This window comes from Macaca nemestrina, chromosome 1 (assembly GCF_043159975.1).
Source record: "Macaca nemestrina isolate mMacNem1 chromosome 1, mMacNem.hap1, whole genome shotgun sequence".
NCBI classification, from domain to species: domain Eukaryota; kingdom Metazoa; phylum Chordata; class Mammalia; order Primates; family Cercopithecidae; genus Macaca; species Macaca nemestrina.
Genome location: NC_092125.1, coordinates 120,455,433 through 120,482,153, shown reverse-complemented (window position 1 = coordinate 120,482,153; position 26,721 = coordinate 120,455,433). Strand labels below are relative to the sequence as shown.

General features: G+C 39.0%; 2 protein-coding genes and 1 non-coding gene across 3 annotated transcripts in view; 1 reads left to right on the top strand and 2 right to left on the bottom strand.

Annotated features, from left to right (window-relative positions):
* The window catches only part of LOC105479183 (suppression of tumorigenicity 7 like), a 97,357-nt gene extending 97,119 nt beyond the window's left edge, over positions 1–238 (bottom strand). The window contains exon 1 of the mRNA XM_024791985.2: positions 22–238. The gene's annotated coding sequence lies outside the window, so the exon portion shown is untranslated. The remainder of the gene's footprint in view (positions 1–21) is intronic.
* The window catches only part of LOC105479186 (capping actin protein of muscle Z-line subunit alpha 1), a 45,817-nt gene that overhangs the window by 138 nt on the left and 18,958 nt on the right, over positions 1–26,721 (top strand). Inside the window, exons 2-3 of the mRNA XM_011737059.3 lie at positions 22,258–22,321; positions 24,467–24,518. Of these exons, the coding sequence (XP_011735361.1) occupies positions 22,258–22,321; positions 24,467–24,518 (116 nt within the window). The remainder of the gene's footprint in view (positions 1–22,257; positions 22,322–24,466; positions 24,519–26,721) is intronic.
* LOC112426213 (U7 small nuclear RNA) lies at positions 11,622–11,682 on the bottom strand. Its single transcript, XR_003017501.1, has one exon. It is a non-coding gene; the product is annotated as a U7 small nuclear RNA (small nuclear RNA).

Sequence of the window (26,721 nt, the reverse complement as noted above, 5' to 3'; positions counted from 1 at the left end):
GGGTCCGCCTCTCTCTCTTACCTCCTCCCCCGACAGGGAACTGGGGCTCGGCCCGGCTGCGATGGGAGCCTCGCAGTGTCCCCAGGAAAAAGAAGCTTCTTTGTCAATGCTGACATACGCTCTCCGCAGTCGGGACGCTTCCCTCTTACGGGGCTTTCCTCTGCCTCACGGTGGCCCCAGTTCCTCGTTCCTCGACTCTCCTTTTCTCTCAGGCCTGAGGCACAGCCCAGGGGCCTCCCTGCGAGGGAACAGACGTTTCCTTTATTAGATCGTGACTGTGGACTTTTTTCCTGTAATTTTGAGAGTGGGTGGTGGTTATGTTGCTACATATCAAAAAGCAGTTATTTTACCGCCTTTAGCAGTTGGTGCTAACCCCCATCCCCCCATTTGTAGATATAATTGGGGTTAGTTTAGGGCGAGTCACTTCCTGGTCAGGATGGCCTCTTCCTTTTTGCTCCTCCTTCCTCAGGAAGTGATTTTGCTGTCACGACTCCTCGACAAGGAGAGGTCCCAAATGTTGTCCACCTCACTACACATGCAGTACTTTTCTCAAGTACTGTCGCCTGTCTGATTCGCTATAATCTGTGAGCCTCAGGGCATGTGCTTCACAATTTGAGCACCAGTCTTTCCCTGTAGACACACCCTTTTAACGATAATTTTTGAAAATTTTGTTTCTTGTTAACAAATGTAGAATAGCTGATGGATTTTCTTAACCTCAAGAAAGATTTTCTGTAACAGATAATAAACTGCATGTTAACACGTTCAAGACTTGACAAAGCGTCCTGCCTTCTCTGGTGCTCCACTGTGGAGTCTTTGATTAGCTGAATTTGTCAGTGTGCAGTTTGTATACTTATTTCTTGAAAAGCGTCTTAAATACAAGAGCACATTCTAAGGTGGAATAACTTTTCTTCTGACAGTTGCACAGTTTCATAACAGTTTTGTCAGGCTTTTCAGTAAGTACATGATTTTAGGGCACGTGGAACTTAGAATGACCTCACGAGACAACTTACAAGAATTATGACATTTGTCTCCTGCTGTGGCTATTGGAAAATGTGTCCCCTTGAGTGCTCTGTAAATCTACCAGGGTGTTTTTTTAAATAAGAAGTTGGGATGGGGAGGGGACTGTTATGATCCATAAGTCCTCTGCACCGAATAACTTGATACATCATACCTACATATGGCATGCCATTTTGAAATGCTTAACAAGCCATTGAACAACAGCATTAGATTTTCTCTTATTTGGAAACTGATCTTCATACATAAGATTTAGGACAAAAACAAAGACATATATGAGCTTATGCTGGAAATCAATCTATAATAAATTGTTCTAAGGCAAATAGTTACTATTCAAATAAAATTAAGCAAAAATCCTGTTATAATACAAATCCTGTTACAACTAAACAAATTTTTTTTTTTTTTTTGAAACGGAGTCTCGCTGGGCTCACTGCAACTTCCGCCTCCCGAGTTCAAATGATTCTCCTGCCTCAGCTTCCCAAGTAGCTGGGATTACAGGCACCCGCCAACACGTCAAGCTAATTTTTGTATTTCTTGTAGAGACTGAATTTCGTCTTGTTGCCCAGGCAGGTCTCAAACTCTTGGGCTCAAGTCCATCCGCCTCCGCCACTTAAGTGCTGGGTTTACAGGCGTAAGCCACCGCGCCCGGTCAAAATTCCACAAATAATTTAAATAATAAACTTTTAAGTTTATTGTGCCTACGTGATACACATTGACCAGTGTTGTTGGATTTTTGTCTTCGATACCAGGTTAGAATGCCTTTAATTAAACTTGGGAAAGTATATTTTTTAAAATGCCAATTAAGATGTCTTTAAATACTGGCAGTGTTTTAATAACATTAACGTGTTGGGTTTTTTTTGTTTTGTTTTGTTTTGAGTTGGAGTTTCGCTCTGTCACCCCGGGTGATGTGCAGTGGTGCGATCGCTGCAACCTCTGCCTCTCTGGTTCCAGCGATTCTCCTGCCTCAGCCTCTCGAGTAGCTAGGATTACAGGCGCCTGTCACCACGCCTGGCTAATTTTTTTGTATTGTTAGTAGAGACAGGGTTTCACTATGTTGGCCAGGCTGGTCTCCAACTCCTGACCTCGTGATCTGCCCGCCTTGGCTTCCCAAAGTGCTGGGATAACAGGCGTGAGCCACTGCGCCCGGCCCGTCTTGGTTTTTTTAATAGCAGATCTGTGACCAGTTTCGTCTTCTAGCATAGTTTTTTTGTTGCCAAATATATTTCAATATTGCTTTTTATCTTGGTTACATTTTCTAAAGGCAGTAAACCTTTAGAAAATTTGGTGATAATGAATGGACTCTAATTTCCTTATAAATATGTATGTAAAAGCTAGTAAAATCATCTATTCTCATAACTGCTGAAGTTTTTTTAATCACTTTGTAAAAAGGAAGTTGGGTTTTGTTACCTGAAATGGTCATGATGAGCTATCTAAATAAAACAGGAAGTTGAAAGTGTAGTAACTTTTAGAAATAAACGTTTTAGTTGTAGCTTTGAGTTCACAGTTTCTGAGAATGAACCTGAGCTCTTTAGTTACATGCTTAGCAAGACAAAGATACCATAATTAGGAAGCCTGAAATATGAGATGAATTACTTCTTTGGGTTCTTTTCATTGTCTGTTTTCTTTATTTCATTCAACATTTGTAAAACATAAAAGCAAACATAATTTTCTGGAAAAAAGTGTGATTAGCATATTTTTTCCCTTTAGCCTAACTAGAAGAATATTTGTGTACAATTTCAAAAGTATGGTAATTGAGAAGTTATGCTTTCAGTTTAGACTAATGCTTTCAGTAATAAGGTGACGTTTTCAGTATTAAGAAAAACTACATGCTTTCAGTTTAGACAACGGTAGTGGTTTTAAGGCATTTTTGAGAATCAAGTTTATCAGAATTATTTAGTAGAGCTGTAGAAAATGCTGTAAATAGATGAAATATGAAGGCTCTGTTAGAGCATATGAAAAATATTTATACTTTTTTTTGAAACAGAGTCTCGCACTGTCTCCCAGCAGGTTGGAGTGCAATGGCACGATCTCGGCTCACTGCAACCTCCACCTCCCGGGTTCAAACGATTCTGCTGCCTCAGCCTCCCAAGTAGCTGGGATTACAGGCACCTGCTACCACACCCGGCTAATTTTTTGTATTTTTAGTAGAGACAGGGTTTCAGTATGTTGGCCAGGCTGGTCTCAAACTCCTGACCTCATTATCCGCCCTCCTCGGCCTCCCAAAGTGCTGAGATTACAGGCGTGAGCCACTGTACCCACCAAATATTTATACTTTTAAACTGGATCCTTGATTATGTATTACCTCCATAATTTGCTAGTTACCATTGTAGGATAAAGCAAGCCCTAAAGATTGTTTGGTGTGGCTGTTTTCTAACGAGTCATCAATTAATATTAAAACTGTCATTCTTCCATCTTCACTTTTCAGTTAGCTTTGCTGAGAGGTATTCATATAATCTGTTAAGAAATCCTAGGTCAGGCTGGGCTCGGTGGCTCACGCCTGTAATCCCAACACTCTGGGAGGCCAAGGTGGGCGCATCACCTAAGATCGGGAGTTCGAGACCAGCCTGACCAACATGGAGAAACCCCGTCTTTACTAAAAATACAAAAATTAGCTGGGCACAGTCGCGCATGCCTGTAATCCCAGCTACTCGGGAGGCTGAGGCAGGAGAATCGCTGGAACCTGGGAAACGGAGGTTGCGGTGAGCCAAGATGGCGCTATTGCACTCCAACCTGAGCAACAAGAGTGAAACTCCGTCTCAAAAAAAGAAAAGAAAAAGAAATCCTAGGACAGGAACATAAAGCCTAATAAGCAAGTGTAAACTCACATGTCCAGTCTTTTGTTAGTAGTATTGATTTATCATAATTTCTTCCAGAACACTTGGCTGTTTTATTATGACTGGGCTTAATGCTAAACAAAGTAGTGTAAATTTGTCAGAAAATTCAGATCCCAGGTTTTTCTGATTGTGTAGCCATGCTTTTTTCACTATACTGTTCTTTTCCATATAGCTATGAATGAAAAACTAGAGTAGGGGCTTCCATCTCATGGATTATAAACGAGGTAGTATGGGTCGGGGGTGATGGCTCACGTTTGTAATCCCAAACTTTGGGAGGCCAAGGCTGTCGGATCATCTGAGGTCAGGAGTTCGAGACCAGCCTGACCAACATGGTGAAACCCCGTCTCTACTAAAAATACAAAATTAGCCGGGCATGGTGGCACGCCAGCTACTCAGGAGGCTGAGGCAGGTCCATTGCTTGAACCCAGGAGTTCAAGACCAGCCTGAGCAATGTAGTGAAACCCCATCTCTACAGAAAATACAAAAATTAGCCCGGCATGGTGGCACACGCCTGTAGTCCCAGCTACTTGGGAGAATCACTTGAACCTGAGATTAGGAGGTTGCATTGAGCTGAGATCAGGCCATTGCACTCCATCCTGGGCTGGGCAACAGTGCGAGACGCTGACTCAAAAAAAAAAAAAAAAGGAAGGGCCAGGTGTGGTGGCTCACGCCTGTAATCCCAGCACTTTGGGAGGCTGAGGTGGACGGATCACTTGAGACCAGGAGTTCAAGACCAACCTGACCAACATGGAGAAACCCCCGTCTCTGCTAAAAATACAAAATTAGCCCGGCGTGATGGCACATGCCTGTAATCCCAGCTACTCAGTAGGCTGAGGCAGGAGAATAGCTTGAACCTGAGAGGCAGATGTTGCAGTGAGCCGAGATCGTGCCATTGCACTCCAGCCTGGGCAACAAGAGCAAAACTCTGTCTCAAAAAAAAAAAAAAAAAAAAGTTGCTTAGTGCTCTTTGAACTTAAGTATACCATGAAGAATTCTAGTATTTATGCTGTGTTATTAAATGCATGTTGAAAAACATGGCTCTAGAAATTTAAAGATCATTAAAGTCCCCGCCCGTAACGAGGCCAAGGAGAAACTTTACAGTATGACAGTATCTTAGAACATCCTTGCCTACGGCAGAATCTGTGTTTCCTTCAAAAACAGATTTCTGAGTTCCATCCTAGGTATACCGAATCAGAATTTTTTGGAACCAGTGGTCAGGAATTATTTGTAATAAGCCTCCCAATAATTATTGGAATACTTGAGAACCATTATCTTAGCGAACTTACTGTGATTCAAATCTTAGTCCTCTGCTTATTTAGCTCAGAAGCTTGATTGATCAAGATGCTAAACCCAAGTCTCTCTCAGGGATAAACTCATTTTAGCTAGGCTTATGAAACTAATGTATAAAACTGGAATAACAATTTAATACATATAGAAGGAACTAAGTTCTTTTTTTCAGATAGGTCAGGAACATGGGAAATCAAGTTAGAATGTTTTAACGGAACATAGAATTAGAACAAAGGAAGTTAACTTGATAGTCCAAACTACTGATGGCATTTTCTTTCATAATAGGCATATGTACCCAACACCAAAACCAAGTCAGGTCTTTGTATAACAGCAGTGGACATTTTTCCTCTAGATAAGTTCATTTGTTGTCACATTACTAGCAGGAGAGTTTTTCAGGACTGGTTATGTGTCAAAATTTTGCATGCTGCAGCTTCTACAGTCTGCTCCCCTTAGTTAATGACACTTCCATTCTTTAGTTGCTCAGGTCAAAAACATTAATGTTATCTTTGACTGCTATTTCTCTCACAATCCACATGTAGTCCACTGGCAAATCCTGTAGGCTCTGTCTTTAAAATAAACCCAGAATTTGACTATTTCTTCCCACACCCTTATTCTAACCACTCTGGAAGAAGCCATTGTGACCTCTAGATTATTAAAATACTATTTTTTCTGGTGTCCCTGCTTCTGCTGTTGCTCGTCCCCAGCAGTCTGTCCTCAATGAAGCATCCAGAGTGATCTGGTTACAGTGTAGGTCAGAACATGTCACTTTTCTGCTCAAAGCCCTCCAGTGGCTTCCCATCTTCTTCTAAGTCCCTATGTTCTGGGATGTTACCTCTTTGCCATTTATCTCTGACTTTATCTTCTACATGTTCTTCTTCTGGTCTTTGTTCCAATCACATATTCTCACTGAAGAATCTTTGCATTCTTTTCTCTGAAGTTCTCTTCCTTCTGTATCCCTCACTTCAGATACTTAACCAGAAGTCACCTCCTTAGTGAAGCTTTCTCTGGTGGTTCTGTCCAGTTCCAAATCCTAACATTTCATGTCCCTTTTCTTTGCCTTGTTTTTTCTCCATAGCATTTATCACTTGCTAGCTCGTATTTTACTTATTTAATCTTTGCTGTTGTCTTTACCCACTGGAATGTAAACTCCATGAGGACAGTATGCTAGTGAGTCACCATTGCCTAAAACATAGTGGGTCTTCTGATATTTGTTGAATGCATAACTCTTGCTTGGATAGCATCTGTCTGGATTTCATTGTTAACTCTCATAGGGCAGTCTGATTTCCAAGTTTTATGAGACCATATTGAGGACTGCAGTACTTCTGTATTACTGATAGTTTTTTTATTAATGGAGCTTTGTCCTCAGAAAGCTTTAGCAAGTGACCATTGCCTATGATGTACAGAATAAAACCAGATTTGATATTACCATCATTACTGCTATCTGACTTATCTTACTTCATCCTTCTCTTTTATTATCTCCAAATCTTCTGTTCACCAAACAAGAGAGTGTTTTCCCACTACCTTTTTTGTTCTTCTTATTCCTTCACTCATAGTGCCCTCCCTTTCCTCCCTTCCACCCTACCTAAAGTACTTTGCAGAGCCCAGCTTCTCCTTTTCTTTATAGTTGTCTTTCACCAACCCAGCTCAATATCCAACTACTTACTCTTAAGTTCTGTGCCTTATGTTATCTGTACTACTGCTTTGGCAGTTTTGCTGCTGTGACTTAGAGTTGTTTTTAATTTTTTATTTTATTTTTGGGACAGGGTCTCACTCTGTCACCAAGACTAGAGGTCAGTGGTGGGATTTTGGCTTGCTGCAACCTCTGCCTCCTGGGCTGAAGTGATTCTCCCACCTCAGCCTGCCTCCTGAGTAGCTGGGACTGCAAGCACGCAACTAATTTTTAAATTTTTTTTGTAGAGACAGTCTCACTATATTGCCCAGACTGGTCTCAAACTCCTGGGATTATAGGCATGAGCCACTGCACTCGGCCCTGGCTAATTATTTTTAATTTTTTAATTTTTTATTTGTATTTATTTTTATTTTTTTAGAGACAGAGTCTCACTCTGTCGCCCAGGCTGGAGTGCAGTGGTGCCATCTCGGCTCACTGCAACCTCTGCCCCCTGGGTTCAAGCGATTCTCCTGTCTCAGCTTCCCGAGTAGCTGGGATTACAAGCGCCTACCACCGCACCTGACGGATTTGTTGCATTTTTAGTAGAGACAGGGTTTCACCATCTTGGCCAGGCTGACCTTGAACTTCTGACCTCATGATACACCTGCCTCGGCCTCCCAAAGTGCTGGGATTACAGACGTGAGCCACCGCATCTGACCGGATTTTTTATTTTTTGAGACGAGACATCATTGTGTGCCCACGCCGGTCTCAAACTCCTGGGCTCAAGCGATCCTCCTACCTTGGCCTCCCAAAGTGCTGGGATTACAGGCATGAGCTCACTGTGCCTAGCCTGAATTATAGTTATTTTTAAATGTTGGGCACATCTTTACTGAGGGCTATGGCTTATATAAATTGTTTTGTTAACAGTGGTAAAGTATACAGAGATTGGAAAGCTAAGGTGCTTACTGTATGTTATGTTCGTCTTATGTTGTTTGTATCTACCAGGATGATTTGCACTTTATATTAGCTTAAGGTAGTGGCTGTCAACCCTGACAGCATGTTAGAATCACCTGAGGAAGCTTTTAAACTGATGCCCAAGCCCTACCCCAGCCTATTACATCAGAACTTCTGCAGGCAGAACCCATATATCAGTATATTTAAATCTTCCCAGGCGATTCTAATGTGTAGCCAAGGTCCAGAACCACTGATTTAAGGCAAAAGATAATTTGTTGGCTTACTTCTTTGACAGCCCTACTCTTTGTCTTTATCTTTAGTATTCACCTCAGTGCCTGAGACCAAATGAATTGTTTTGTGGTTTGTTTTGAGTGAGTGAACAAATTGTTAAACACAAAGAGCTGAACTTTTTAGAAGACAACATAACTCAGAGTTCAGTGATGTCTAGGTATTTGCTTAGGGAAAAAAATTAAGTATCTGCTGTATGGGAGTCTGTCTCATGTTACCTCATGGGTTCTTAAAACAGTCCTAGATATGAGTAGGTTTTATAATCACAAATGAAGAAACTAAGACCCAAGCAATTTAGCAGTAAAGCTGGCATGTGAAACTGTATCTGACTTCCAGTGATTTTGAGAAAAAAAAAAAATTGGTAAAAAGATATACTTTAAATTAGAATGCTGTAACATGCCAGATACATAGCAGATCTTAAAGGCAAAATCGTTCTTGTTTCCCACTGCTGCTTTTTCCATCTAGCATGGGTTCTAACTGCCGAACTTTACCCTTTCGAACTTGACATCTGCATCGTTGCTCACTAACACATGAATCTCAAGATACTTGGGGTGGTCATTTTTCCCTAATTTATTTTATTTTATTTATTCTTGGGCAACCTGTGGACCAGAATAGGTTCAAAGAGGCTTTTTCCTAATTTTTTAACCTTGTGGGTATTTTTTTTTTAAGCACATTTAAGCTCCTAAACAAGTTGCTGATGGGATGTTTTCACTCATTTTAATTTTCTCTTCTGTATGTTGTAAATGTTATGCTTAAATATGTCAGTTTTAAACACTACTGAGTGATATGAAATACAATGACTCCCAGTTAAAGTAAAAGTCATTCTAATGCGTGTTAAAACAGTAAAGAAGACTGTTCAGAACTATTATGGCCAGGTGTGGTGGCTCATGCCCGTAATCCCAGCACTTTGGGAAGTCAAGGCGAGCGGATCACCAGAGGTCAGGAGTTTGAGACCAGCCTGGCCAACATGGTGAAACCCCATCTCTACTAAAAATACAAAAATTGGCAGTGTGTGGTGTAATAATCCCAGCTATTTGGGAGGCTGAGGCAGGAGAATTGCTTGAACCCAGGAGGTGGAGGTTGCAGTGAGCCGAGATCACGCCACTGCACTCCATCCTGGATGACAGAGCAAGACTCCATCTCAAAAACAAACCAAAAAAAAAAAAAAAAAAAAAGGCTATTACAGTAGGGGAGAAAAATCAGGCTCAACTCCTAATACATTAAAGACAGCTGGGTATTTACGTATAGCCGATAAGCAGAGTTGGGGAGAAAATTATTAAGAGGAGACCATGAGGGTAGGGGGATTCATGCTGAAGGCAGTTCAAAGACTTATACATCAAAGGTAGGGGATGAAGAACTTGATCAGATATCAAGGGTGGGCAGATTCTTGCTAAAACTGGGCTAGACAGACCAAAGACGGGGATGTGGGCACGGAGGCGGGGTGGGGTGTCAAATCCTAGATCAAAAGAGGCCTTAGAGAGAAGCCTAAAGTTTGCCACTCCATGTGTATGTGAGATGTACATAATTGCTTTAGTAAATAGTGAAGTGTTTAAGACATACCAGAAAAGCAGTTATTCCCTAGAGTTTGTAGAATGTTTTAAAGTGAAATTGCTGTACTTAAAACTAACTTGCCTGACTTCACTACCTACTTGTGTCTAATAAAACTCAAAATTGGCTACTAATAGAGAGAACAATTTCTAAAGACTATTAAAATGACTTTTGAAAGAGTGAATGTGAGGCAAATTATTTGGAAGTGCCAGCATCTATTTTTTATAATGTTGATCCTGATTTAAGACATATCTTTATGCTTTTCAAGTCTTAACCTCTTGCTTGATAATGATAAAATAAACTATATACATCTACAATTTTATTTCTAAGTGCATTCTATGTTATCTCCAGGTCTAAACTGGGAAAATAATATTTAGCTTATTTGGAATTTTAAGAAACACAGATAACAGTAACTTTTATTTAGTGAAACCAGTATTGTATCATTATCATTATCATTATGACTAACTGTGGTCACCATGTAGTGCAGTAGAGCACTATAACTTATTCTTCCAGTCTCACTGTAACTTTGTACCCTCTGATTGCTATCTTTGATGTCTTTTCTTTCCCCATCCCTTCCCTGACCCGTCAGCCTCTGGTAACCACCATTCTATTCTCTGTTTCTCTGAGATAGGCTTTTTTAGATTCCACATATCTTGTAGTGAGATCATGAAGTATTCATCTTTCTGTGTCTGGCTTATTTCACTTAGCATAATATCTTTCAGGTCCATCCTTGCTGTTGCGAAAGACAGAACTACCTTCTTTTTAAAGGCTGTGTAGTATTCCATTGTGTGTATATAACACATTTTCTTTATCCATTCATCTGTTGAGTTGATTGATACTTAGGTTACTTTTGTATCTTGATTATTGTGACCATTGCTGAAATGAACATGGGGGTGCAGATATCTCTCTGACATACCAATTTCAGTTCCTTTGGCTATCTATCCAGAAGTGAATTTCTGAATCATATGGTAATTTTGGTATATTGTGGAATTTCCATGCTATTAGTATTTTCCAAAATGGCTATACTAATTTACATTCCCACCAACAGAAGGGTTCCTTTTTCTCCTTATCCTGGGCCAAGACTTGTTATCATTTGTCTTTTTGATAATAGCCATTCTAACAGGCATGGGGTGATATCTCATTGTGGTTTTAATTTGCATTTCCCTGATTAGAGATGTTGAGCATTTTTTCATATATCAGTTGCCCATTTGTATCTCTTTGAGAAATGTCTCTTCAGACCCTTTGCCCATTTTAAAATTGGGTTATTTGTTTTCTTGCTATTGAGTTGTTTTGAGTTCCTTATATATTTTCGGTATTAGCCCTTTATCAGATGTATGGTTTGCAAGTATTTCCTCCCAATCACTTAGTTGTCTCCTTATACTGTTAATTTTCTCCTTTGCCATACAGAAGCTTTTCAGTTTGATGCAACATCTGAAAGATCTTCAAATGGGAAAAACTCCCTTAGGAAATAGCATTGAATTCTATGCAAGCAGAGCTTACCAGGATAAGAATAACGTCCTGTATATATCTCTTTCAGGAAAATAAATGCAACTATTTATTCTTGAATACTTTGAATATTCTCGAATATTTATTCTTGAACTCTTGAATGGGTTAGAGTAAAAACAACTACAATAAATATTTACAGAGGCACAATTTACTACTATTATACTTTCTTTAAGTATACCCTATTTGGAAAACTTTAAAAACTTTGAAATACGTGTTATTACTTTAAAGGGAAATTGGAACGGACATTTTCATAAAGCTTTTTTGGTCAATAAAAAGTTGCTACTGTTTGTAGTTATTGGTGGGGATTATTATGATGGTAATGATAGAGAATATAAAGTGGCTAGGACCCAAAGGATTTCTAGAAAAAGAAGATTATTTTCTTCGAAGTAGTAATTTGATAGTAATTTGAAGGGTTTGCTCAGTCTGTAAAGTAACAGTTACCCTGCTGTGACCAGTTAAGATAACAGTAGCTGACATTTATTGAGCCTCTCCTGTTATATTTTAAGTATTCTGCTAAAGATTTGACCATATATTATCTCATTTAATCTTCACAACAATTTTTTAAAATTTAATATGGGTAAGTTGGTTTCCGGTGAAAACCAGAAAACCTGCTACACAAATTCTAAAAGAGCTGTAACAATTCACAACAATTTTTAAGGAGTACTTACTATCCCACTTTAGGGAGAGGATGTGGTTCAAAGAGATTTTTAAGTGACTGAAATTCAAAACCAGGTCTGTCCAATCCAGAGCCTATATCTTTCCATTTGGCCGTAGTACCTCATAATAATCTTTAAAACTGAGAACATTTCCTTTACATCTTTTTATTCAGAAGGGATTTTGTAAACATTTACTCATTGCCTGCTATATGTAATTTAATTTGCTAGATCCTGTAATGTATAGAAGAGGAAAGCAAGGCAGTTTCCCTCCCAAAAAAGCTTGAGTCTTTGGAGGCAGACTAGTATCTATAGAATTAATTGTCAATAGCAGTTGTATTTTAGGTGCTATGCTAAGCATTCAAATATACTTTGAACATTCAAATATACTTTGGGTTGGAAGAACCCAACCTTAAAAAGATGGGAAGGATTTAGACAGACCAAGATGGAGAGAAAGGCACAACTTCCAAGGAGAGTATGAGTCAAGGCCAAGAGGTGAAGTCTTTAATACATTCAGTAGACTAATGAAGGAGGTAAAGGTTTTTGTTGACACCAGGGAGACATGTTGGCAGAGATTTGGCTCCTAAAGTATACAAAACTGGGGTGGTATAAACTGACCAGGCCTTTGCTAATAAGTGGAATGTGGATATTATCTAGCGAAAGAATTCTCCCTTTTCTATCTAGAATTATCCACCAGTGCCCACAAAGAGTTGCAGTTGTTAAATATTTAACTAACTTGAAGTTCTTTTGTATGTGATTGTCAAGGACTTTTTTTTTTTTTTTTTGAGACGGAGTAGCTGGGATTACAACGCCCAGCTAATTTTTGCATTTTTAGTAGAGACAGGGTTTCCACATGTTAGCCAGGCTGGTCTCGAACTCCTGACCTGCCCCGTCCTCTAAAGTGCTGGGATTATAGATGTGAGCCACCGTACCCAGCCCAAGGAAATAATTTTAAAAGCTAGTGATGGCCGGGCATAGTGGCTCGCCTGTAATCCCAGCACTTTGGGAGACCGAAGCAGGCAGAACATGAGGTCGGGATCTACCCTTTAGTGTAGATACTATCTGATGAATACAGTGTGTAGTGAAACTATTACTTTATGAAATAGGAACAGTTTTTTTAAAGGTTTTTTTTTTTTAAGCTCAGTTTAAGTTCAGTTTTTGTTCAACTAAAACCTTCGTATTAGTGATTCTCAAGTTAGGGGAGCTGGCATACCTCCCCTTTATGGGAGGTAACTGCCTTCTTTCTTTCCCTCTCCCACCTTTGAGAATGATTGACTAAATCACTGTTAATGAAAATGTCAGCCCTCATCTGTATTGTAGCAAAGATATTTTTTCAATCACTAACTGCTTAGTCATTTCCCTCTCCCTTTTTTCGCTATTAATTTCATCTTAGCTTTGACCCAGTTTTGAAGTTGGATAAAGTGTTAACTTTTAAACTTATTATTTATCATTTTATCTATTCCTCTCAACTTTGTGACAACCGCATCTTTCACAAGCATAGCTTTGACTCAATTCTTGGTTAAAATAGTCTAAAAGGACAACGCCAAATTCATGTGACACACTAAAGGTAATCCTCCAGACTTTTACTTCCTTTTAATACTGCATGGTATAGTTGAATGTCTAAGTTATAATTCCTGCTCCACCCATTTATTATAAGCATGCAGTCTTAGACAAGGCACTTATACTCCCTGAACCTATTTCTTGATTTATAAATGGGGATAATAGTCTCTCCCCTGCCTGCTTTAACAAGCTGTTTTAAAGATCAATAAAAGAAACAGATTATGTAAGAGTTTTATAAACAATAAAATAGTATTCATTCGTTCACATTCCTAGCATGTTCTAGGTCTCAGTCCTGGGTATACTGCAGTGAACAAACACAACAAGTTCTTTTGTTCTATGTCAGGGGTTGACAAACTATGGCCAGTGGGCCAAATCCAGTCCCCCATCTGTTTTTGTTTTGTTTTGTTGTTTATTGAGACAGGCTTTTGCTCTGTTGCCGAGGCTGGAGTGCAGTGGCACAATCATAGCTCACTGCAGCCTTGACCTCCCAGGCTCAAGTGATCCTCCTGCCTCAGCCTCCTGAGTAGCTTGGACTACAGGCATGTGCCACCATGCCCGGCTAAATTGTTTTGTTATTTTTAATAGAAATAAGATCTTACTATGTTGCCTAGGCTGGGTCTCTGAGCTCAGGCAATCCTCCTGCTTTGGCCTCCTAAAGTGTTGGTATTACGGGTGTGAGCTGCTGTGCTGGGCCCACTGCCTGTTTTTATAGGATCTATAAACTAATGCTTTTGGAATGGTTGAAAACAAACAAAAAAAGAATAATCATACTTAATGATGTGAAAATTACATGAAATACAATTTCAGGGTACAAAATAAAGTTTTATTGGAACACAATCATGCTTAACAGTTGGGACAGAAACTGTGACTCACAAAGCCCATCTGCCCTTTACATTAGCAGTTTACTGACTCTTGCTCTATGATCTTGGACTTCTTTGGGAGATGTTGGACAGTAAACATGTAAGTATATGTTCAGTGGTGGCAAATTCCTTGAAGAAAAATAAAGCAGTAAAGGGGCTAGAATTGTGAAGGTTGAAAGGGTACAACAGCTACTTTATATATGGGAGTTAGGGAAGGGTAATTTATTTGGCAGGTAACATTTGAACAGAGACTGGATAAAGATTGGAGTGAATCATCCAAAAGAGCATTTCTGGCCAAAGGAACAAGAAATATGCCCTGAGGCATGAGTGTAGCTGTAAGTCTAGGAGCTAAGTGGTAGGAGTTGGAGGAATTAGGGAAGGAGGAGCCGTGGAACAGACTTTAGATTTTGTTTGTTGTTTTTGTTTTTTTTTTGAGACAGAGTCTCACTCTGTCACCAAGGCTGGAGTGCAGTGGCACCGTGTTGGCTCACTGCAACCTCTGTCTCCTGGATTCAAGCAGTTCTCCTGCCTCCGCCTCCCGAGTAGCTGGGATTACAGGCGCCCACCACTACGCCTGGCTAGTTTTTATATTTTTAGTAGAGACGGGGTTTCACCATGTTGGCCAGGTTGGTCTCAAACTCCTGACCTCAGGTGATCCACCCACCTTGGCCTCCCAAAGTGCTGGGTTTAAAGGCGTGAGCCACCGCACCCAGCCCAGACTTTAGATTTTATAATGAGTTTGTAAATATATTGGGCCGGGCACAGTGGCTCGCATCTGTAATCCCAGCACTTTGGGAGGCTGAAGCAGGTGGATCACCTGAGGTCAGGAGCTCGAGACCAGCCTAGCCAACATGGTGAAACCCCATCCCTACTAAAAATACAAACATTAGCCAGGTGTGGTAGCACGTGCCTGTAATCCCAGCTACTCAGGAGGCTGAGGCAGGAGAATCGCTTGAACCCAGGAGGCAGAGGTTGCAGTGAGCTGAGATCATGCCACTGCACTCCAGCCTGGGTGACAGCACGAAACTCCAGATATAGATATAGATAGAATAATTTTATATAATATATAATTATATATTATATAATTTTAATATAATTATATGTATTATGTTTACTGCTACGTCAAGGTATTTTTGTGGTATTGTGTTCAAATAGTGAAAAAATCAACACTTCAGAAACTATCAAATATCTAATAACCATCCACCATTTCAGTAACTGTCAGGAAATAACATAGGATTCCTTGCCATGACAATGTGTTTTAGGATCCCATGTTGACATCTAATGATAACTACATTCTTTTTAACCACTCATTAAGTATTTCACCCTTGCCATTGCATGTACTTTCAAATTTCCTCACTTTCATTTAAAAAATGGGAGATGTTTTGGTTCCTCTGATTGGATATTTCTCCTGTTCTTGGTATTCTCAGGTAAACAGGGAATATTAAGTTTTTTCAGCACTTGAACCTGGATTCAAATAATACTACTAGATTTTCTTTCCTCACCCTGCTTTTTAACTTAGAAAATGGAAGTGAGCTTTTAGTTAACCTTTATCTTTCATATAATCCCCTTGTTTAACCAATTAATCAATTTTTTAAGCATAAGGTACTATCGGGATATTAAGTGAAGTCAAAGGTCTTGGTCAAGTACTAACTTTAAAAAGCCTTCTTTACTGCCTTTAGGATTTGGACATCCTCACCTCAGTCGTTTGGCTTCCTTGACCTGGTTCTTTCAGTTTTCACGTCACTCAGTAGCCTTTACCTTTCTTTATTTCCCTTTTCATCTTAAAAAAAAAAAAAAAAAAAAAAATTAAAGGATGATGGATGTTGACATGCTCCTTTTTTTATTAAAAAAATTTTAATTTGCTTTATCATACTAGTAACATTATATTTCTTATATAACTTTTTGAACACAGAGGAAAGCCAAAGAAAAAGAAAAAAAAATTATTTTGTACTAGAGATAGTCCTAGTTAAAATTTAGTAGCGGCCGGGGGCGGTGGCTCAAGCCTGTAATCCCAGCACTTTGGGAGGCCGAAACGGGTGGATCACGAGGTCAGGAGATCGAGACCATCCTGGCTAACACGGTGAAACCCTGTCTCTACTAAAAAAATATTAAAAAATAGCCGGGCGAGGTGGTGGGCGCCTGTAGTCCCAGCTACTCGGGAGGCTGAGGCAGGAGAATGGCGTGAACCCGGGAGGCGGAGCTTGCAGTGAGCTGAGATCCGGCCACTGCACTCCAGCCTGGGCGACAGAGTGTGACTCCGTCTCAAAAAAAAAAAAAAAATTTAGTAGCTATACGTAGGTGTAAATATATATAATCTCTAAAAGACCAGAAAAGGAGTAAAGGCCCTTTTCATTCAACAACACGTTATAAACATATATAAACAGCATATTATAAACCCATGTCAACAAATGGAGCACTTCTCAAATTTTTTTTATTGTCAGGACCCCTTTACATACTTAAAAACTGAATTTTTATTTATGTGACTTATATCTGTTACATTAGATATTAAAACTGAGGCGCCCGGCGCAGTGGCTCACACCTGTAGTCCCAGCACTTTGGGAGGTGAGGCAGGTGGATCATTTGAGATCAGGAGTTCAAGACGAGCCTAGCCAACATGGTGAAACCCCGTCTCTACTAAAAACATAAAAATTGGCCAGACGATATGGCACATGCCTGTAATCCCAGCTACTCAAGAGGCTGAGGCCAGAGAATCGCTTGAACCTGGGAGGTGGAGGTTGCAGTGAGCTAAGATTGTGCTACCGTACTCCAGCCTGGGTGACAGACTGAGACTCTGTCCCAAAAAAAATACTAACACTGATTTTTAAAATAACTTGTTTTAAAATAATAAACCTATTACATTAAACATAGTTATTTGTTGTTTAAAAAAAAAAAACAAACAAACTTTATTTTCCAAAACAGAAAAGGAATTAGTGTGACAAGTAACATTGTTTTACATTTTGCAAGTCGTTTAAATGCCTACATTCAGTTTGTTACGACATATTGTCTTAGTTTGTGTATATTGTTTCCTCTACTTGGAATGCCCTCCCTGGTCTTAACTACTCATCCTCCAGTCCATCTCAAACATCACTACCTTTGAAGACTACCTTTTTTTTTTTTTTTGAGGCAGAATCTCACTCTTATCGCCCAGGCTGAAGTGCAGTGGCACAATCTTGGCTCACTACGACCTCCGCTACCTGGGTTCAAGCGATTCTCCTGCCTCAGCCTCCCGAGTAGCTGTGATTACAGTTGCCTGCCACTGTGCCTGGCTAATTTTTGTATTTTTTTTTAGTAGAGATGGGATTTCACCATCTTGGCCAGGCTGGTCTTGAACTCCTGACCTCGTGATCCGCCCACCTCGGCCTCCCAAAGTGCTGGGATTATAGGCGTGAGCCACCACGCCTGGCCGACCACCCCCTTTTTAATGTAGGTATACAGAGTTGATTGCATCTTCCTTTGTGCCTCAGTCTGCATTTAATACCTGCTTGCTACATTACTATCTAGGCGTCAGGTCCTTGAGGATAGTGACAATGTCTTATCTAGTCTTCAGTCTTTATTTATTGATACTTCTCTTCCTAGTTTGCTGAATGGGTGAATTATTACTTTTTTATATGCAGTATCAGTTCATCTTCTATCCAAACAAACTGCTGTTCTTTCACTTGTACCAATTCCATCAGATTTTGTAACTTCTGAAAATTTGGTTGGGACTTCAGGAATATTAATATCTTAAATTTTCAGTTTGGTAATTTTATTATACATTCAAATATTATGTTATATAAGTAGTATGTAAAATATGACTGTGCCTTTATTCCTTTTTCCTTTCAGGGAAGGTACTTTTTTGATAGTATATGAATATGTATATACTTATTTTTTGGATTACATACACTTTACTTGACTGAGGAGTTTCATACTTATGTAAAGATTATGGGAAATGCACCTTGACAGAAAGGGGATAGACCATAGCTCACTCCACTGATTTGTCACAAATAGACCAAAAAAAAAAAAAAAAGGTTTATTATTAAAAGTAGGATTACTGATTTTTTAAATAAGAGATTGATACCAACAGTTGAGAAGTACAGAAATGTGATTAAGTGTACATGCCAAAGAAAATATAGATAGTTAGAAATCTATATTGTAATGGTTAGTCCTATGTAGCATAATTTTCATGAGTTGAGCAGGATTTCTTCCTGATTAGAATCCCTCTTTTTATTGTTTTTTCTCAGTTAATATAAGGAGCCTTATGGAGCATTTCCCCTCCACCAGTTTTCATCCCAGAAAAAATAATATACTATCTGTAATTACCCTGTCAAGTCAGGGTTCTAACACTTTATGTACCTAAGAATATTCTAACATGTATTTTGTGGCATAAATTCCTGATGCCTGTTTCCAGGTAGTCCACATACCAACTTTTGTCCTCCAAGTCTTAAAAACTTTGTAGGATTTTGCAGCTAAAAGAAATTTTGCAGATCTTCTAATATGACTCTATGAGGAGTTGGGTTATAATGACAAAACTCAGGACCAAAAACAGTAATGTTTCTAGGATCACAAATCTAGTTAGCTGATGGACCAACAGAGACAGTTATTGGAACCCAAATTTTCCATTCTACCTTGCTCCATCAATCAATAGGCCTTTCTTGACTAATGGTTTCATCACAGAGCAGCTTTTCTTTGTCCTTTTCAGAATAAGAGTGAACTTACAGTAAGATTATTTGTATAAGCCTAGGGATACTAAAGTTGTAAAGCATTTCTGTTTTGTTTATTTTCTTTTTTGAGACAGTCTCACTCTGTCGCCCAAGCTGGAGTGCAGTGGCAGGATCTCGGCTCACTGCAAACTCCGCCTCCTGGATTCAAGAGATTGTCCTGCCTCAACCTCTCAGGTAGCTGGGATTACAGGTGTGCGCCACCATGCCAGCTAAGTTTTGTATTTTTAGTAGAAACAGGGTTTCACCATGTTGGCCAGGTTAGTCTCAAACTCCTGACCTCAAATGATCTGCCTGCCTCAGCCTCCCAAATTGCTGGGATTACAGGCATGAACTACCGCACCCAACCCAAATTTCTGGGTTTTTTTTCTAATTCTCTTCTCACTCCCAGCTTTCTTTCTTTTCTTCCTTTTTTTTTTTTTTTTTTTTTTTTAAGACAGAGTCTCCTACAGTTGCCCAGGCTGGAGTACAATCTTAGTTTACTACAACCTCCACCTTCCGGGTTCAGGTGATTCTCCTGCCTCAGCTTCCCAAGTAGCTGGGATTACAGGCACCCACCACCACATCCAGCTAATTCTTGTATTTTTGGTAGAGATGGGGTTTCGCCATGTTGTCCAGACTGGTCTTGAACTCCTGACCTCAAGTGATCCACCCACCTCAGCCTCCCAAAGTGCTGGGATTACAGTCAGGAGCCACCACACCTGGCCCCAGCTTTATTTTCAAGAGACTCTGGAAAGTTTTTTTTTTTGTTTTTTGTTTTTTATGCTGAAGAATGGTTTGAATTTGATGGGGTCATCAATAACTTAAAATTGTTTGAAGGAAATAAAGAAGTCAACAGAGGATGCCTATCTAGAAATAAGGCTTAGTTTATTGTTAGATATACCATGTTCTTCTTTGCCCTACATTAGGGAGTTGAATCATCTTCCTATTCGTTATCACATCAAATATTAGGGAATTTTCATCCTTTCTTTCATAGTATGTTAGAACTATACTGAGAGACTCATTTGTGGTGAGCCCTATTTATTATCATTACTAGCATTATTACTATGTATAGATACTGCCAAATATCTATATATTGGTATTGCCAAATGCCAGATAGATAGGAACCATTCTGGAGGATCTTACATCAGTTTAAGAATCAAGAAGGAAGGGACCCAGAACAGTCTTAGAGTAGATTAACTGGAGAATTGCTGTCTAGTTAGTTGGACCACTTAGCTCCTCCCTTCTCTCCTCTTTGGGCTAAGCTGAAGACAAAAAGAGCATTTGTCCTCAGAATATAGCACTGAGTATGCGCACTGGGACCATAGACACACAGCAGTGTCCCACCTAGCCTGTGGACCTTAGGCTCACTCAGAAGATAAACTGCTCACACACCCTGATGAGCAGAAGCAAATCTACTCTTTCCCTCCCCTGTAGTCACTAGAGACAAGCTACCAGCAAACAGAATGGCAAACTAAATTAAATTCAGAGCACCATTTATGGAAAACCAGTACCACGAAAGGGAAGAATCAAATTCAATGAAGAAAGGATCTAAATTTTTAGGAAACAGTCAATAGAACAAGACTTTAAAATGGGTAGTTATACTGGCACACTGGCTCACACCTGTAATTTCAGTGCTTTGGGAGGCTGAGTTGGGAGGATCACTTGAGGCCAGGAGTTTGAGAACAGCCTGGGCAACATAGTGAGACCCTCTCTCTGCAGGAAATTAAAATTTTAAAAAAATTAGCCAGGCATGGTGACGCACACCTGTAGTCTTAGCTACCTGAGAACTTGAGGCAGGAGGATCACTTGAGCCCAGGAGTTTAAGGTTACAGTGAACTGTGATCACACTGCTGCACTCTAGCCTGAGCAACCAAGTGAGACCCTGTCTCTGAGAAAAAACACCTAAAAAATTAAATAAGGAGTTAATGTCCTAATACAGATGATTGTATACACACTAAAAGAAATTGCATTGCTCTACATACTTGCCAGTACCCAAAAAAAAAAAAAAAAAAAAAAAAAATGACAAAAGGAATTACCAAAAGTCTTAGAAATTAAAAATTGAACAGTCAAAATAATTGTTATGCTGGGCCTGGTGACGAGTGCCCGTACTCCCGGCTACTCAGGAGGCTGATTCGGAAAGATTCCTGAGGTCAGGAGTTGGAGGCTGCAATGAGCTATGATCACGCCACTGTACTCCAACCTGGGCGATATAGCAAGACCCTGTCTCTTAAAAAAAAAAAATTGGGCAGGAAAATGGGCACAGATGAAGAGCATATTAGTGGATTGGAGTCAAGCATTTTCCCCAGACAAAGCATAAAATGACAAAAAAGATACAATCTAGAGAAAAACAATTAGATAAGCAGGTTAGAACCTAACATTTTATCATCCATTTATAATAGTGTATCTAAAAAGGGAGAATGGCAACAGGAGGCAGAGGACAGAGACTAGGTTGAGTAACAGAAGAAATATTTTCCATAGCATTCCTTATGCCCTTTAATACAGTGGTGAATAGTAGAGGTGATAGGAGTCATCTTTGTCTTGTATTAAAGTTGATGACTTAGGGCAGGCACAGTGGCTCACACCTATAACCCCAACACTTTGGAAGGCCGAGGCCAGAGGATCACTTGAACCTAGGAGTTTGAGACCAGCCTGGGCATGGTGAGACTTGTCTCTACAAAAATAAAAATTACAAAATTAGGTGTGGTGGCACATGCCTGTGGCCCCAGCTACTCAGGAGGCTGAGGCAGGAAGATCGCTTGAGCCCAGGAGGTTGAGGCTGCAGTAAGCCTTGATCATGCCACTGCACTCCAGCCTGGACAACAGCCAAGACCCTATCTCAAAATAAATTAATTAGTTAATAAAGTTAGTGACATTGCTTATGTTTCATTATTAAGGTTTTTGTAAAATTTTGGTAGATAGCCCTTTATTAAGTTAAAGGCATTTATTTTATATCTACCAAAAACTAATAGTTTTGGTTTTTTATGATATTGGAGTAGGTGTTAATTTTTTTTCAGCATAAGTTGAGATGATCACATGGTTTTGGTCTTTTAATTTGTAAGTTACAGTAACTTATTATATTGAACCATCCTTGTATTGGGAGAATTGGTATTGGTATGCTATAATTTGCTAATATTTTATTTAGTTTTGCTTAAATGTTCATAATCTAGATCATAGCTTTCTCTTTTTGTGAATGTGATGTATTTGGTCAAAAACTATTATCCTGTTTTTGAAAGACAAATTCAGATTTATCAAAACACATATATTCCCAAATCAGAATGTACCTATATTGATAGTAACAGCTTTGGGGTGCTTTATGAAAAGAAAATTTGAAGGCTGCTAAACAGTAAATGTTTAAACAGGACATTTTTTTCAAGGGATGTGATGAAAATTTTGTAATTTGTTAATTGTTTCTCCTTTTATATGTTACTCTTCATAATTCTAAGTGTAAATTTTGTTTCTCTTTAGGTACGCATAGCTGCTAAATTCATCACTCATGCACCCCCAGGGGAATTTAATGAAGTATTCAATGGTGAGTAAAGATTAGTATTTTAATCCCTCCTTAATTACTATTATTTATTGAGTACTTGCTATCTGTTTTAATTCTTATGACTTGTTGTAGCTATAGCTAAGTAAACCAAGATTCGAAGAAATTAAAATAACTTGTCCAAGGTCCTCCAGTTAGTAAATGTCAAAGCAAGAATTCAAACCCAGGTCTGAGTCAAAGTAAAGCTCCTAACCCATAAATTAGGATGCCTGTCTTATGTGAGAAAAGATTTTAAGGCAGATTAGTATCAATAAATGTAGAAAATATTAAATTATTTTCATAGTTTTATTTTTTCCTTATAGATCATAGCTTAATTTTCTTTAGTGCTTTGCCTTAGGAAGTCACATGTTATGGAATACTTTTTTGGGACATTGGGGCTGAACTGACTATATCTGGGGAGCTTGTTAAATATGCAGATTCAGCTTTATCTTCCCCTCAAGATTCGCATTCATTAGATCTGAGGTGGAACTGGTTAATCTGTATTTCATCAAGTTCTTTACCAGGTGATTCTGAATCGCAGCAGGTTGGGGAACCACAGTTAAATACATTTACAACTTTCCATACTATCTGCTGTCTTAATACATTTTACAAGATGGAAAATGTGATGGAGCATCTTAAACTTCATGATGAAATAACCATAATCCCATTTTAAGTTATTAAGTTCATCTTAAAGATTCCTTAAGTAAAATAATAATTGTTGTACATCTTGGTTCAGTTTAGCAAACATTTATTTTGACATTCTAATTTTATATTAGAAAGTTAGCTACTCGAGAGTAACTGTATGATATTCCTCTGTACCTGGTCCAGATGGTAGAACAGTCAATAATAATCTTGATTGCTAAAATTGGGAAAAGTGACTGGGAGAAACATAAACATTTGCTTCAAGGAGTATAAGATATAACAGAAGTAAATCAAGATATTTTTTATAAAACCGTTTGTGGCTTTTGAGCACCAACAGCAAAGGAAACAAATGCAGCCTTTTTCTAGTCTTTTACATTGACTAAATTCTTAGTAACATTTTAAATAAATTTTCCTGTTGAAATTTTCTTTTTCTTTTTATTATTATTATTATTTTGACAGAGTCTTGCTCTGTCGCCAGTCTGGAGTGCAGTGGCGTGATCTCGGCTCACTGGAACCCCTGCCTCCCAAGTAGCTGGAACTACAGGTGCTCGCCCCCACGCTCCACTAAATTTTTGTATTTTTAGAAGAGATGGGATTTCACCATGTTGGCCAGAATGGTCTCAATCTCTTGACCTCGTGATCCGCCCGCCTCAGCTTCCCAAAGTGCTAGGATTACAGGCGTGAGCCACCGCGCCCAGCCGAAATTTTCGATTTTCAGTAGAAAATTCTTCTTGAACTTTAGCTCAGATAAATTCTTGACTAACAGGCCAGGTGTGGTGGCTGACACCTGGAATCCCAGCACTTTGGGAGGCTGAGGTGGGCAGATCGCCTTAGGTCAGGAGTTCAAGACCAACCTGACCAACATGATGAAGTCCCGTCTCTACTAAAAATACAAAAGTTAGCTGAGCGTGGTGGCAGGCGCCTGTAATCCCAGCTACTCAGGAGGCTGAGGCGGGAGAATCTCTTGAACCGGGGAGGTGGAGGTTGGAGTGAGCTGAGATTGCGCCATTGCACTCCAGCCTGGGCGACAAGAGCGAGACTTCGTCTCCAAAAAAAAAGTGACTAGACTTCTGACACACAGCTTTTTAAAAAGGTTGTAGACCTCACATTAGATTCTCCAATGAAAAATGTGTTTTAAGAATTTCACTGTCACTGGCTGAATTGTGCCTAGCTTTCTTGATATGATATTGTAGAAGAGCCTGCAATTCTTAATCTATGCTCATATTAAAGGATTCATTTAAATACAGAATTAGCACTCTTTAACTGTGGCTTTCTATAAACCATGTTACTCATTTGCTATGAAGTTCCTTGAGACTATATAGCACACATAATTGTACACAAATCTGTGAACATTAGCATCTTTATATTTGCATGTTTAGAATTTCTACTCATATAGTACACCTGAAGACTAATCTTACAAAGCCTGAATTTTAAAAGTTGCATCTAGAAATCTGCTAAAATTTCTCAAATTTATCCTCCACTGAACATTGTAACATTTTTCTTCCTCAGATGTTCGGCTACTACTTAATAATGACAATCTCCTCAGGGAAGGGGCAGCACAGTAAGTATCTTTCCAAATCCACTTAGAATGTTATTCTAACATTGGATAAACTATGTTGACAGTGAACTAGCGCCCTGAAAACAAAGTTTAAAATACTTCAAAGTAAAGCAATTGGGTTTAGCAATTTTCGTTGTTTTTTTTAATTGGAAAAAACATGTTCCCCCATTGTTATTTACTTCCTCAAAGCTTATTATAATATATGAACTAGTTTTTATTTCTGCCCACATTTGCCCCATTAAAGCAGAGTTTAATGTTAGCTGTTAGGTTTTCCTTTATAGTTGTTCTAGTTCATGTTGAGTTTTTTTAAACAGCTAGCTATACATAGGAATGATCTGCCAGTGAGGAATGATAATGTTTAAGAATAGCAAATATTAATAAAGTGCCTTAATAGTGAGAATTAACCATAGGATAAAAGCATGATTAGGTTACCTAATCATTGACTCCTTATCACTCTGAAGCTAATTAATCTTTCTAAAATATTTCCATTGTGTCCTTGCCTTCAAAACTACTACAATGGTGCCTCTTTTTTTTTTTTTTTTTTTTTGATACCTTCTATAATAAAATCTAAACTTGCTGTAGCTTTCAACGCTCCCTGTTTCTGGCTTTATCACTACTCTACTCTTCAACACAAAGTTCTGTTTCAGTTGCTGTCTACCCAACTGGCTCAGAGTTCCTTTGTAAAGAGTTGGATAATGGCTAGGTGGGGTAGGGATGGGGAGACAGAACAAGGACATGTTGATGCAGAGCAACAAATAATTATCATAAAGTCATTGGGTATGATATATAATTGGTTTAGATTTTAGCCATAGAAAACTGTTGTAAGAGCTGCTGCCTGGGAAACAATCTGCCCTGTCCATACTGCTTTTTTGGAACTCATTTTGGGGCTAGATTCTGCAAACAGAATTTGCATAGCTTTACTGTAATTGTCATCATGAATGATACCCTAATTATACATTGATTTAAGGAAGCTAGGCTCACATCAGATATACTGTAATGATGGTTTCTCTTAGATTCATAGAATCTGCCATACAAAAGGACATTCATCATTTGCTAGTTTAACTCCTCTCTGCTTTCTTTCACTGAAAGAATTTCATCAACATCTGTCAATAGACAGTTATCTAATCTGAATGCTTCTAGTAATAAGGAATTCACAATCTCACAAGGCAAGTTCTTCAGTTTGCCTGCCATACTGGTCCCAGTTTTATCCTTGAGAGCTACCCACAATAAATCTGCTCTGTACATCACTTGATAAGCTGAAAGGGGTGGATGTTGAATATCACCCGAGTGTGATTGCAAACTAAAGCCTGTTATCCTATTTCCAATTAGAACCAAAGAGAAGCTGGTATATAGCTTCTCCGCCTTTTGGCTAAGATTAAGAGAAGTTGGTATGTAGTTCAGATACTTCATTTGCTTTAATTGCACTGACACTAAAGCTTTGTATTTATAAATATTCTGGTTCTTATAGACTATAGGTTCTTGGGGAACCCTCTTGTTAAGAGAATTTTAAATATTTGATTTTCCATAGAGAAGACCCAAATATTTGATTTTCCATAGAGAAGAAAAATTCAGTCTTATTTCTGTATTAAAGCATTTCAGTCCCTTGGCCATAGTCCTCATAGTAACTGCTCAATTAATGTTTTCATAATCATTACCATAATTATTGCCTTCAGTGTTTATAAAATGAAGGTCTTGAAGTAGCTAAGATTTGCCATCTTTCCCGGATGTGCTCCTGTTTCTGGCCACCAGAACCATCCCCAGATAATTCCAGAGCTTCTGGAATGAGTAGGGTGTTGTAAGTTACGTTAAAGAGTGAATTTCATTCTGACAGAGATAGTGAGATTGTTTTGAGCAGAGAATAACATAATGAGACTTATATTTTAGAATAATCACTAGCTCCTGTGTAGAGGGGCAAAAGCTGAGGTAAGATGAGTAATTGCAAGACTATTAGAATAGTTCAGGAATAGATGCTAGTGGTTGGACTAGAGTGGTAGCAGTGGGGGTGGTGGGAAGGAGTCAGATTCTGAATATGTACTTAAGTAGGGCCTACAAGATTTACTGATGGACTGGATGTGAAGTGTGAGAGAAAGAGAAGAATCAAAGATCACCCCAAGTTTTTGGCTTAGGCAGCTGATAAAATGGAGATCCTGTTTACTTGAGATGGAATTAAAGGTAAGGACATTTTCGTGTTAGTGTTTGTAATCCA